This window comes from Macrobrachium rosenbergii, chromosome 14 (genome assembly GCF_040412425.1).
Source record: "Macrobrachium rosenbergii isolate ZJJX-2024 chromosome 14, ASM4041242v1, whole genome shotgun sequence".
NCBI lineage: Eukaryota > Metazoa > Arthropoda > Malacostraca > Decapoda > Palaemonidae > Macrobrachium > Macrobrachium rosenbergii.
The window spans coordinates 24,713,561-24,726,328 of NC_089754.1; the positions used below are offsets into that span (position 1 = coordinate 24,713,561).

Here is a 12,768-nt window from a genome sequence, read left to right on the forward strand (position 1 = left end):
TAGTTGTCAAATTGATATCTACACAAAACTTAAACTATGTATTATATATCAGTGTAAGCTTGTAAATTCGCCTTTATTTCTTAGAGTTAAGTTTTCTTGAGATGTTGCATTTACAAGGTTAATGAACATGTGCTTCTGTTTTACAGAAAAGGCAAACAATAAGCTCACAGCCATAGAACACCAATCCAAGGAACTGCTGCAGGAGTTGCAACATGCAAAAGGGGAGTTACAACAAACAACAGAAAAACTGTCTATTTTAAAGGTAAAGTACAGCACCTGTCGTACAAACATTTGAACATTTGCAAGTTGAATTAGTTGCATGCTGCTTGAGTTGTCCCTTTTGATCAAAGATGTAATGGTCATGCTTGTGAAGTGCCTTGCACAGCGCATTTTAGGAAGCTAGCAGCTTCATTCCAAAAATCAGTGCATAGAAAGGAAAAGTAACACTTTCCAGAGTACATTAGGAGGGTTTAGTGTAGAGACAGTGCACATGCTTTATAACAAACTAAGCATTCCTGAAACTTGCAACAGGTCCTATTAATCTGGAGTGGCAGTGAATCATAATGAGAACTGTAGAGCTTACAGAGTGAGTGTTAGCATCCATTTCTGCTCATTCCCACCTGATTGCCAAACATTTCTCTAAGAAACTTTTTTTTCTGTTATAATTTTTTGTGTAAGTTTTTCAACTTTCCCTGTTCCCATGTTTTTACCTGTTATAATTGAATAACTTAGGCTAGCTTGAAAGAATCTTTAAATTTTGAGTCGGTGAAAGTATTCACCTATTTCATGATTATAATAGTCCATCCATCAGCGCACAGGGAACTGCTTACCTTTACTTAGGAGGGTTTGTCACCTTCTGTTCTTTTCCCCCTTACTGTATATTTTTGTGTGTGGCACCTGCTTTGTCAGCTGTGCTCCATTAGATGCAATTTTACTGTCTCGGATGATTTTTAGCATTTATCCTGTAATTTTTTGAAGTTTTTAAGTGTATGATAGTTCCTGGTGTGGTGTGGTGTTGATATTAAGTTTGGTAATGTGTAAATGTCGATAGTAATACTTACAATTTATCTGCTCAGTGTGTGTGTGTGTATGTGTAATCTTTTAAATTCAGTTAATACTTATTTGAAAAAGATTGGCAGTGAGGTTGTCTTGTAAATTAAAAGTAAGTATTATGGCACTGTGTATGGTGAGAATTAATTTTGTGAACATTTCTTTAACTATTATACTAACTAGCCCTACATGATTATATATCAAGGGCTATACCTTGGTGAGAAAGTTTGCTAGAATGTAGATGTCGTTGTTTGATTAGAAAGTTTGCTAGAAGGTAAAATGTTACATAGTATAAGAGAGCTTTTACTTGATTGCACATGTGTCTATGTCTTTATGCCACCAGCATCATGTAAGGAAATATACTCATGATGTTTATGCCTCTGTTTTTCAGAAGGAAAATGAACAGCTACAAAAGGAAAATGAACATTTAACCAAACTGAGATTAGAAAGTGACCAGCGTGGGAAAACAGCAGAAGTAGATTCATTGAAGTTACAAATTGCTCATTTGGAGTCTGCACTAGAGGTACAGTAATAAAACATTTTTACTACCTCAGTTCATCCATTAGTATTTCTTAACTCTTCATATCTCATGCACCACCATTAGAGATTACAGATGTATTTATGACCATTTCTTCAGCAATTATCACTGACTTTTATTTTTGGTACAGGGTAATTGATAGGTTTCGTGTAATTTTATAGTATACTTGACAGGCGAAAACCTGTACAGAATTAAAAGGCTGTAATTAGAATTACTGTTTTTCATGTATGGTAGACATTTTAGAAAATTCACATTTTGGCCTTCATAATCAAATTAATCTAATTTTTTTATCTTATGAAAGCAATTTACTCAAAAAGATGGTATTATGATAAGTTGCTTTTGCAGCTGATATTTTGTGGTGATTGTTTTGCAGGTTTTAAGTGTTTATTTAATTAATAAGTGGCCATGTCATAAAGGATTAAGAAATTATTTTATCTAAGAGCTGAAGTAAAAATACTTATCATTGTTCCCAGGTCTCTGGCAGCTGCTAATAATTTGATCCAACTTTTTTTAGCTGTGGTTTTTTTCATTTATTATAACTTTAATTTGCTTTCAGTTGGCTCTGTTTATTTTTGATCCCCAATTTATTTCTTGTTTTTTGTACTGTATATAGGCTTTAGCTCTAATGCTTATAACTTTATGATAAAGCTATAATTTTAATACACAAACATTCTAATTTGCCTATGAGTTACATAGTGGAATTTCAGTGGCGCTTTGCATACATCAATTGAAATGTTCCTTTGTGGTCAGTGGTTTCATGAGTAAGTGGGCCCTCTTACTCATGGCTGCTTTGATTTCCATTTGTAGTTAGTTTTTGTACAGTATAGTATTTTGTACATACGGTTATGAATCAGATGACAGGTTGGCTGTCTCCATGGTACTTTTAATAATGACACTGAAAGAAAGAGGCATTATGTTTGTTATTGATAGTCATGGCTTCCTTTACATTTATGATCTAGAATGACTGATGAATTTGGTTTTTGGACTATCTTTTTTTTTTTTTTTTTTGAGGGGTTGATTTTGTCTATTAATAGACCTTTTGCACATTTTCCCTATGCCTGTGTCATAATGCTAGGTATTTGTGTGATAGACAACACTTGGATTTTGTTACCTTGGCTTGTATGTTTATGAGAACTTTATTGTTTGTGACATATGAAAATTTGAATGTTGTATCACAGGTATAGTCATGAGTTATGAATGCAAGAAGCCTTATTCTGGAGAAAACTTTTTTTTAGTAAAGGTAGAATCTGTAAACATTTGTAATAGAAATTAAAGTCATGAGTAAAGAGTTTGGAGTATTGACTGTAATTAAATTCATATTTTTTCTGTTAAAGAAAATGAAATATTAAAAAAAAAAATTAAAGTACATCATAACAGTTTAGTCTGTAATTGTATTTCAATCATGGGTTTAAACCCTCAACAGACTACTGAGAATATTTATTCATGACAAAGTAGTTTGTAGTATTATCCTCTTGCATTCCCAACAGTATGATTATTATCTTACATGTATCTTTCATTATATAAATTTTAATTACTAACTCCTGCTTTTCTAACACTGAAAATTTATATTCTTTCTCACTAGAGAACTTTTTCTGTATGTTTGTTATAAATAATTTGCCACATCAGGGTATATAACCTATATTTATGTCTGTGAATTCTGTATTTAATCTTTAAAGAGTGACCTCAGTGAACGAAGTACTTTTCTTGTGCGTATGACTCAAGACAAAGAAGAAATGATGAAGCTGGAAGTGGAAGCTAAGGAACTAAGGACAAGGAACCTTGATCTACAGGAACAGCTCCAGAAGATGCAGCAGAAGTTAGACTTGTATGATAAGGTAGGAGCTTGAAATTGAACAGAGTTTTAACTGTAGTAATAGTGTTTTAAAGAGAGGGATCTCTCATTATTGAACTCAACTTTTTAGCTGTGGCAATGCAGCTGACTAAAATAGCTATAGGATTGAACTAAGAATATGGATTGACTGTCATTATAAGTTTTCATCATTCAGAATAGTTATTTTTATATTTATCTTCATGTTAATGTTGATTTGAAATGTCTTGTTATTGTATCCTGTCCATAATGAACCAATCATCCTACTTTTGGAAAATCTCTCTTTACTGATGAATATGTTCTCATAATAAATAATTTACATAAAATCCCAACCAAATGTGAGTTAAGTATTATTGAAGAGAGATTTTGTTAAAAGATATTTATCTTGATACATGAATCTATAAATCATGACAGGGAGAATTTGCTATTTGTAAGAAAGTTATCACGTTAAGAAGAAACGGTGATTCATTTATGTACTTTTGTCACTATATTTTTTTCAGATTTTAAGAGTACAATTTTCGTAATAATAGGTTGGCAAAGACACCAACCATACCTTGAGATCCTACCACTAGAGAAAGACAGGACCTTCTAAGACTGGCCAGACAGTCTGATGTTGGAATCCTATCTCTAGGTATGGCACTTTTCTTCTCCCCACACATACATTGAATAGTCTGGCATATTCTTTACACATTCTTTTCATTCACTACCAGCGTGACAACTATGAATATACTGTACCACACTCAGATTTTCATCTTTATCAAAGTTCTCAGACTGTTTTATAATAAAACCCAAGGAGAGCTAATAGTTGTCAGTAGTTTGTTCCAAGCCCAGGCAAATACAATGGGGTGAGTTTGTTAGCAAGGGCATATGGAACTTCTTAAAAAGATGGCAGCTCCAAAAACCTGTAATGAGTCCTCCAGACAAAGATCTCTCCTATGTCTAACAGCATTTAAGTTGGCAGTTGGCTTGAAGACTCCTCAGGGAAAATAGAGATGGCATCTATTTTATGAAAATTAGCTGGAACGATGGTAGGAAAGAGTCGAGAAGGGGTGGAGATGTTAACAAAATAAAGTATGTATCATGATTATTTACAGAAGTTAGCAGAAACATCTTTTTGTGGCACAGAGAAATAAATTTTGATGGAATTGGGCTGAGACAAAACCATTGGGTAGGCATACTTGCCCAAGGTGAAAAGGCAAAAGATGTAGTAGAATTTTGATGAATAAATGAAAGGATATCAAATATTAAAATGATCCTAGGAAATAAGGGAATACATGTATGCTCACTGTAAACAGGAAGACCAGAAGAAAAAACAGGTGAGAGGGCCTTCCTAATAACTGGGAATTTGATAATTATTCATAAGATACAGAATTTAAGAAATAATTTCATCATTACTACATTGCAGTATCAGAAGAATATCTTTCCTCAAGAAACAAGGCCAATTTTAAGATTAGATTACTCTCAGCATTGTTTGCTAAGGTACAATATTTGATAATATATTTTTATAGGTCTTTAAACAAGCTTTTCTTTATGGTGTCAAAAATTTTATTTGTAAATGATTCAAGATTAATAAATATTCTTTACACTATTTTTCATTATAGTTTTGAACTTGATGTTTTGCAGGCAGGGCTCTTGAATTTAAGTGCAAATGAACTGGCATCTGTTGTATCCAAGGAAAGAGAAACTAGTACAAATGCTGTCTCTGTTGAGGTTAGTATGATAATTTTAATCTTACTGTTTCTAAACTTAAAAATATATATACCATTGCAATATACAAACTTCTTTATTTTAAATATTCTTTAGCACTCGAGGAGCAGATGGTGAGTCATTTTATAAGTCTTTAGGTAGTGTTCTGCCATCAATTCAGATCTCTCAAAACTTGCTTCAGAATTGGAACTAAACAGTCTGGCAAGATTTTTATTGCTGTGCATGATTTTCCTGGGTGGAGTTTGAGATTGATTGTGGAGTTCATGGATGGAGGTTCCTCTTAGACTTAAAAAATCCATATGAGGAGACACCTTTGAAAATAAATAAAGATAATTATAAATACTTCCTATGTGCATAGGTATACAGACCAGGCTTTTAAAGGTCCTGGAGGATATTTGGGTTGGGTGCCATTTTACATAAAAATTAGTTATATAAAGTCATTCAAAAGCTTAATTGAATTTCAGTCACTCGGCTCTGAAAAAAAGTCATTCAAAAGCTTAATTGAATTTCAGTCACTCGGCTCTGAAAAACAAATTTCTTCTTCATCAAATATGTAAGTCTCTCTTCACAGTAATATGTTACTCTGAAAACTTATTAAAGATCATATGCAAAGAAATATACTTACGTTTTGAAATTAAAAAACTGGACGACATACTGATAAAGGCATTTGAAGTGGCTATTTATATATTCATATATAATATACACATATTTAGTTGTTAATGTAAGTATGATTATTATCACTGTGAACTGCATATGTAAGTCATGTACAGTAATCATATAAATTATTTTGTAAGTAATTTATTGATACAATTATTAATTTACACAAAGAAATAACAAGATACATGAGGAAGGTCTTCAGTTTTCTACTACCTGGTTATAATTATCTTGGAACTCCTCTTTTGATCCTTAACTCTCTCATAAGGAATTCAGAAATTTTTTATAAACATTGATGCTCAGTTGCTACCCGGCAGTTGGTGAAACAGTGAAATAAAGTTCTCAAAATTGGCTGTAGTAAACCTATCAAAGTTATTTAGTAATGGTACTCTAGGGTATGTTTATTTAAGCAATCCAAAAACAGTTAATGAAAATTAGATGCAGCCCATAAAGTTCTCAGCATGTCCTTTAGAGCTGTATTTGTATTAATATCCAAAACTAAAAATTATGGGGTAATTGCCATGATACCATTTCCACATGGTTGAGTTGGATGTGTGCAATACTTTGAAAGGTTGTAACCTGAAACATAAACTGTTTACATTTAAAATCTGTTCCCCCTGTTAGTTTTTATCCATTTTCAATTATATTCTGTTTTAGCATGGTTAGACTTGTCTGAATGATGCATTAATCATATTCTTTCTTGAAAGGTTGATTTTTGAGAGGTTTGTTTTCTCTTTACTAACTAATTCTTACTGGGTAGAGATTTTTCTTGATATATCATTCAAGAATTTAAATTGCATAATGCATTCATTATTCATTTACTTGTTTTTCAGGAATTTGAAAAACTGAGACAATCATATAGCGAACTACAGTTGTTGTATCGAGAAAAAACTTTAGAACTGGAAAGAACTTCTCAAGCTCTTGGCCGGCATGCTACTACTTATAAAAGTCTGAGAGATGAAGTAAGTAAACATTTCTTCATCAGGGCATTGCATTATGCGTAATCTGTAATGAAGAAAGGGTGGTAGGCTGTGGAGTGATGAATCTAGCCTGATTAAATTAAGAGGAGTAAACTGCAGGAGTATGGCATTTATCAGTAAAACAAGAACAAGATTTATCCTTCTCAGAACGAGACAGTATACTAAACACAAGGTTAATTAATGGCCATACCAGATAATCCACTCCTGTATGTAGATAATGATTTGTATTATAAACTGTAAAACATTTCTTGTAATTGTCCTAGCATCTGCCAAGTTGGATGTGTCCCTTAAAAAATATCGTCAGAAAACTGAACATACTTTATTCAGTTGACATGTGTCCATAAAACAGACAGACCATGTATTTCACTTATATATTGATCACCAAAAAGTACAGTTAAATGAGATTTGTTCCAGCAGTACAGGAAAGAATTCTTGAGTTACCCTCTCAGGTAAAAAGCCTTGCTGCTAAGAGCCTTCCATCTCATAGTGGCTAAAACATCATGCATGATGTTTTAGCCACTCTGCTTACTGAATATTTATTTCTGTTTTTAATGATTCATTGCAAAATTAAAGATAGTGTAGTGATCTCATTACAACTGTAGACTCAGGAATGTACTAAAGTAATTTTTAGTGTACTTGGCGTACCGTATGAAAATAAAAATTTTTTCATTCAATGGTAAGGCTGCTGTCATGCTACAAACACTAGGTAAAGTAGTTCAGTTGTTGTGTTGTGTTGAGCATTAGTCATATGTTTAGTTATTAAGTTGTCCCTTCAAATTCACAGGGTTAGGGGTGCCAACCCACATGAATTTGAAAATCTGTGGATAATTTTTTGTCTCTAATTCTTAGGTTGGAGCATTTGACCAGCCCATAGGCAGTTAGGCTAGGCTACTAGCAACTAGTAATTTTTGTGTTACAATGCTGGTGCAGTGAGCGCAGAACATCTCATATTACTTTAGTCATTGGTAACTAGAATATAGTTATCAGGAAAAATTTTATGAACTGACAGTAAATACCTTGAGTCATAAATCTCTTAGTCCCACCAACATGTGTAAACTGTTCAGTTTTGTGTTGGGTGTATTGTTCTTGCAGTGGCTCCTTAATCTTAAGTTACAATATTTTTATTGTTTACTATACAGTATTGTGAATAGACATATGGTTTAATATTGGAATAAAGTTGTACCTAAGAAGTTGTATAAACTAAATAAAATGCAGTATGTGTACAGTATCAGTATGGAGAGAAAATGACAAGAGTCTAAGCTAGGCAAGCACATGTTACATAGTAGGATTGCATAAATTCATTTAGCCTTTGTCATACAGTTTATTGTATAAATAAAGTTGTTATATCAGTTTATTGCAGTAATGAAGTGTTATGCCTGTGATATTCAGTAAAATAAAAAATACAGATATGGATGCTAGCATGAAAAAGATAGGCCAAAGATCCTAGGCTACGGGAACACATGTACGTGGATCCTGACTCCCAATTTACCTTTCATGCTTCAGCGGACAGCCTTGGTATCTTTAATCAGCCTATACTATCTTCTGGGACCTACCCAAAACATTTTTATGGATCATTATAAACCATTGCCTTACATAAAAACTCATCCTCTGTCCATATAATTTGATATACAATAATTTAAGAGCGTAACTTCAAATGAAAGGAAGTGGGTAAGAGAGTGAAATTAGTAATAAATATGTAACCCACCTGAGGGACATTTCTCAGTCTCTTTGACTACTGATGTAACATTCTTAAGTGGGGCAATTTGTTTAAGAAATTATTTTGTTTTATTTTATAATCTTCCTAAGCTATTCTCTATCAATAATATTTTGTAAGACTGCAAACTTATTTGAGATTTTAGAATTAAATGCAAAGGATTATTACCTTATGTCTCATCTGATATTTTCCTCCCTTGCAGCATTCCAAATTTTAAATGTATAACTTGAGAAACAGGCTTCTTGACAGTTTATTCTTTTGTAACTGGCAATTTTATTTTATCTTAAATATTGACACAGTACATGGATTTTTTGCAGATTGATAAAGTGAATCAGGAATCAGAACAGAAAAGCCAGAGTCTGACTTCTACCATAAAGAGCCTTAAGGAGATGATAAAAAAACGCGAGGAACACAGTGACAAGTTGGAACAGCGAATATTAATGCTCACTGATAAAAATATCAAGGATAAACTTGAAAGCCTCTCTCAAGATGTGACTCAGAATGTGAAACTAAGCAAACATGACAACATGCTGGAGTTCCACATAGAAAGTGTAACTTTTGAAATGGATGATTTTAGCCAGTTGAAATCATTTGTATCTTGGACAGTGCCTTTTTCCTTGGAAGATCCATTGCAGCATACTAATGTTGCTATAGGAAAATTTGCCCATTTCAATTATTCCTCACTTTACAAGTTCCACATGAACTACAGGAATCTTGAGTCTTTAAGAGATGATATTGTCACAGGTACTGTATTATTCAGCAGCTTTTATATACTAACTATTAACAAAAACCTTGATAATTTTATTTTGTAAACATAGACCTCATATTTTACTTAAGCATATTGCTAACTAATGTATGTTACTCACAGCATAACTGGTTAGTTGGTATTTGCAGTTATTTTTTTAGGGAAAAGTGTAGGGCATTCTAAAAAAATTATCACTTTGCCTGGATGAAGTTCCTGTTGACATTAAAATAAAAAATTTGTACTTGTTAGAAAATCATTCAGTATTTTATACAGTATATGGTTTTACCATGAGCAAACTTTATGCTTGTAGCAATAATAAACCTCTGTTTAAGATAATCATCATGCTAAGTTTTGAAGTGGGTGACTGAATACACTTAGCAAAAGTAAAGATCCCAGGTGGTGAGAGATACCTTCAGGATGGGTAAGACTCTTACACCTCTTACAACCTTCAGGATGGGTAAGACTCTTACACATCTCTCATACCTTATCAAAAATTAGACTCAATCATGTAAAGCTCATGAAGGTCAGAGTCCATATGAGTCCTCTCATTAGGTTTTGAAGTGACAGAAACTTTATTATAGTATATCCTTAATCAGCAGAAGCTTGCCTACCTGGGGTTATCAGGGCTTCTCAGATTTCAGGGGAAGGAGAATGCTTCTTCTTTGATTTGCTGTCTGGAGTTCATGAATTATTGACCACCTGAGAACATGAAGAGGAATATATATTTGTCATTATAAATTTTCCTTTAACCCCTCTGCCAGGATTTGATTTGTCAGTGGTCTTTTCAAAGGACTCGTAGGAGTCTTGGTCTACCATGATTTCAGTTGCTGGACATGATAGAATCCCTGTCGTCCAACAGACTATAGTCGTTCACATTATATTTCAAACACTTTGGAACTTTGTCCCTTGAAAGAGGTATGGCTTGACTGGTGTTGTAATGAAATGAATTATATGAAGAACAGTGGATTGGTTCTTTAGAAGCAGCTCATGACCTTTACCTTGGTTCTCCGCAAGTGTAGCTGCTTAAACTGCTCTGTATTTGGTAAGGCATGAATGCAGGTAGGTGCAGAAGCAGGGTCTTGAGCAGCCCCTGGCATGAACACACTGAGTCATTGGAGGGAATGTGCTCCTTCATGGGCACCACAGAAATACTAGAGGCTCAAGGATCTTGTTCTTATTCCAGCTGGAAATGAAGCTAAGGATTCTGAGCCCAGGGAGGGAACATCAAAAGGAATAGCACTTTCTTTTGTTATACTTGGTTCACGGCTTCTTGAACCAAAACTTACAGGTAGGGCAGGGAATTTTACGTAAGCACACCTTCCCCAACTCACAACACAACTTCTAAGGGTTCCTTTTATTAATAGCCATATAGGGTTTATTTCAAAATTAACTGAGATTCTACCAGGTAACCCTAAGAATCATGTAGTCTTTAAAATAACCATAGTCATCCTCATACAAGCTCAAAGCACAATGACTGTGATAGGTCACAGTAGTCCAGAGTATGTTTAGAAACATTCCATTCTACATAAATCTTATGCAGTTATCTGACATCTTTCATCTGCCAGTAGCTGACAGCCAGCTTCCATGTCACAACATGATGAGCTCTTTCTGTCAGTGGTTCCATAAACTTGTGCTGCAGAATCCCTGGAACCACTTCCTTTATCATATATTTTTACATAAATACAAATATCTCATTGCAAACTTATGCTGTAGAACTATACCAGACCAGTGTAATATTGATTATGTAAGTTTTATACTGCTTTGCTTTGCCTAGTTATTTAACATCAGTTTGAAATGTCAGGTAAGGAAGTTATGCTGTGACTAAATTGATGCGCATTCTTCATACATTTAATGCATATTAAATGTATGGAAAAACTACTAAGGAGATTAAATACTGTACTGGCATACAGATAATGAATACTTTCTTTTCTGAATAAATCTAGTAGATATGCAATTTTTAATTTTATAATTTTGGCTTTGTTACAGCAAGTGTGTACATTCTCTTAGAATCTGGTCACCCCGCAAAAGTTGGCGAATGTCAGTTAACATTCTGTGAAGTGCTTGAGCACCCACGCAACACACTTCATGGTACAGTGCCAGTAACAGCTTGTCATGATGATGCAGATGAATTGAAGCATTTGTTACCAGATCTGGAAATGAAGATAGGGAAGGTATAGCTTATTGTACTGATATATTTTATGTCAATTTTAAGTATATTTTTCCTAAACTTCACTATTTTATTAATAGAGTCTACAGTACTTATTTAGTGTTCTCCTTGTGGACCATTTGACATTTAAGCAATAATCACAGAAGGTCAGTAGTTATTGAAGATGCAACTTTTTAGTATTACTTGGGCCTTCTGGTATTTTAGAGATGTTTTATAAGTTACCATGGTTTATGGTTAGATTAATTTAACAGAATTTTAGAAGATAACTTTTATTATATGAATGTTATACACAACCACAGTATGAGAAGTAAACTGTGGACTGTAGGAAGTAGGTGGTATGTTGTAGTTTCTTTTTCAATTTGGATCTCATTAGGTAAAATTGCCTCTAAACATGATTTTAAAATTTCCTTCTTTTGTATATATGAACAACTTGTTATCATTAACTGAAGTTTTGCAGAGAGGTAACCACTTAACCCTTAAACGCCTATTGGACGTATCATATGTCGACTAAAATTGTCTTTTGGGTGCGAGTGGACGTACCGACGTCGACTACAAAAAATTTCAACCTTCGGTCAACTTTGACTCGACCGAAATGGTCGAAAAACGCAATTGTAAGCTAAAACTCTTACATTCTAGTAATATTCAATCATGTACCTTCATTTTGCAACAAATTGGAAGTCTCTAGCACAATATTTCGATTTATGGTGAATTTTGAAAAAACTTTTTCTTATGCACGGGCGGTAACTCAGCTGAAAATTTCATAAATTCTTTCATCATTTTGTCGTAATTTTTGCACTGTTCTATATTAGCCGTTACATAAAGTTTTATATATGAAAATGTGTGCAATTTCATGTACAATACAGCAAAAATACAACCCATGGTTGTAGCTTTTATCAGTTTGGAAATATTTTCATATAAACCACGATAACTGCTAAAATTTCAACCTTCGGTCAACTTTGACTCGACCGAAATGGTCAAAAAACGCAATTTTAAGCTAAAACTCTTACGATCTAGTAATATTCAATTATTTACCTTCATTTTGCAACCAATTGGAAGTCTCTAGCACAATATTTTGATTTATGGTGAATTGAAAAAAAAAAACTTTTTCCTTACGTCTGCGCCAGAAATTCTTTAAATCACGTTGTCGTAATGTTTGCACTGTTTTATATTAGTCGTTACATAAAGTTTTATATATGGAAATGTGCGCAATTTCATGTAGAATACAACAGAAAATAACTCATGGTTGTAGCTTTTATCAGTTTTGAAATATTTTCATATAAATCACGATAACTGCCAAAATTTCAAGCTTCGGTCAACTTTAACTCGACCGAAATGGTAAAAACGCAATTATAAGCTAAAACTCTTATATTCTAGTAATATTCAAT

At 33.4% G+C, this 12,768-nt stretch overlaps 1 protein-coding gene across 2 annotated transcripts in view; it reads left to right on the plus strand.

Moving 5' to 3' along the window:
* Positions 1-12,768, plus strand: part of LOC136845798 (protein fantom-like) — a 54,235-nt gene that overhangs the window by 26,455 nt on the left and 15,012 nt on the right. For both annotated transcript variants that reach the window (XM_067116136.1, XM_067116137.1), the window contains exons 8-14: positions 147-262; positions 1,442-1,573; positions 3,265-3,423; positions 5,040-5,126; positions 6,611-6,739; positions 8,789-9,215; positions 11,203-11,387. In XM_067116136.1, the coding sequence (XP_066972237.1) occupies positions 147-262; positions 1,442-1,573; positions 3,265-3,423; positions 5,040-5,126; positions 6,611-6,739; positions 8,789-9,215; positions 11,203-11,387 (1,235 nt within the window). The remainder of the gene's footprint in view (positions 1-146; positions 263-1,441; positions 1,574-3,264; positions 3,424-5,039; positions 5,127-6,610; positions 6,740-8,788; positions 9,216-11,202; positions 11,388-12,768) is intronic.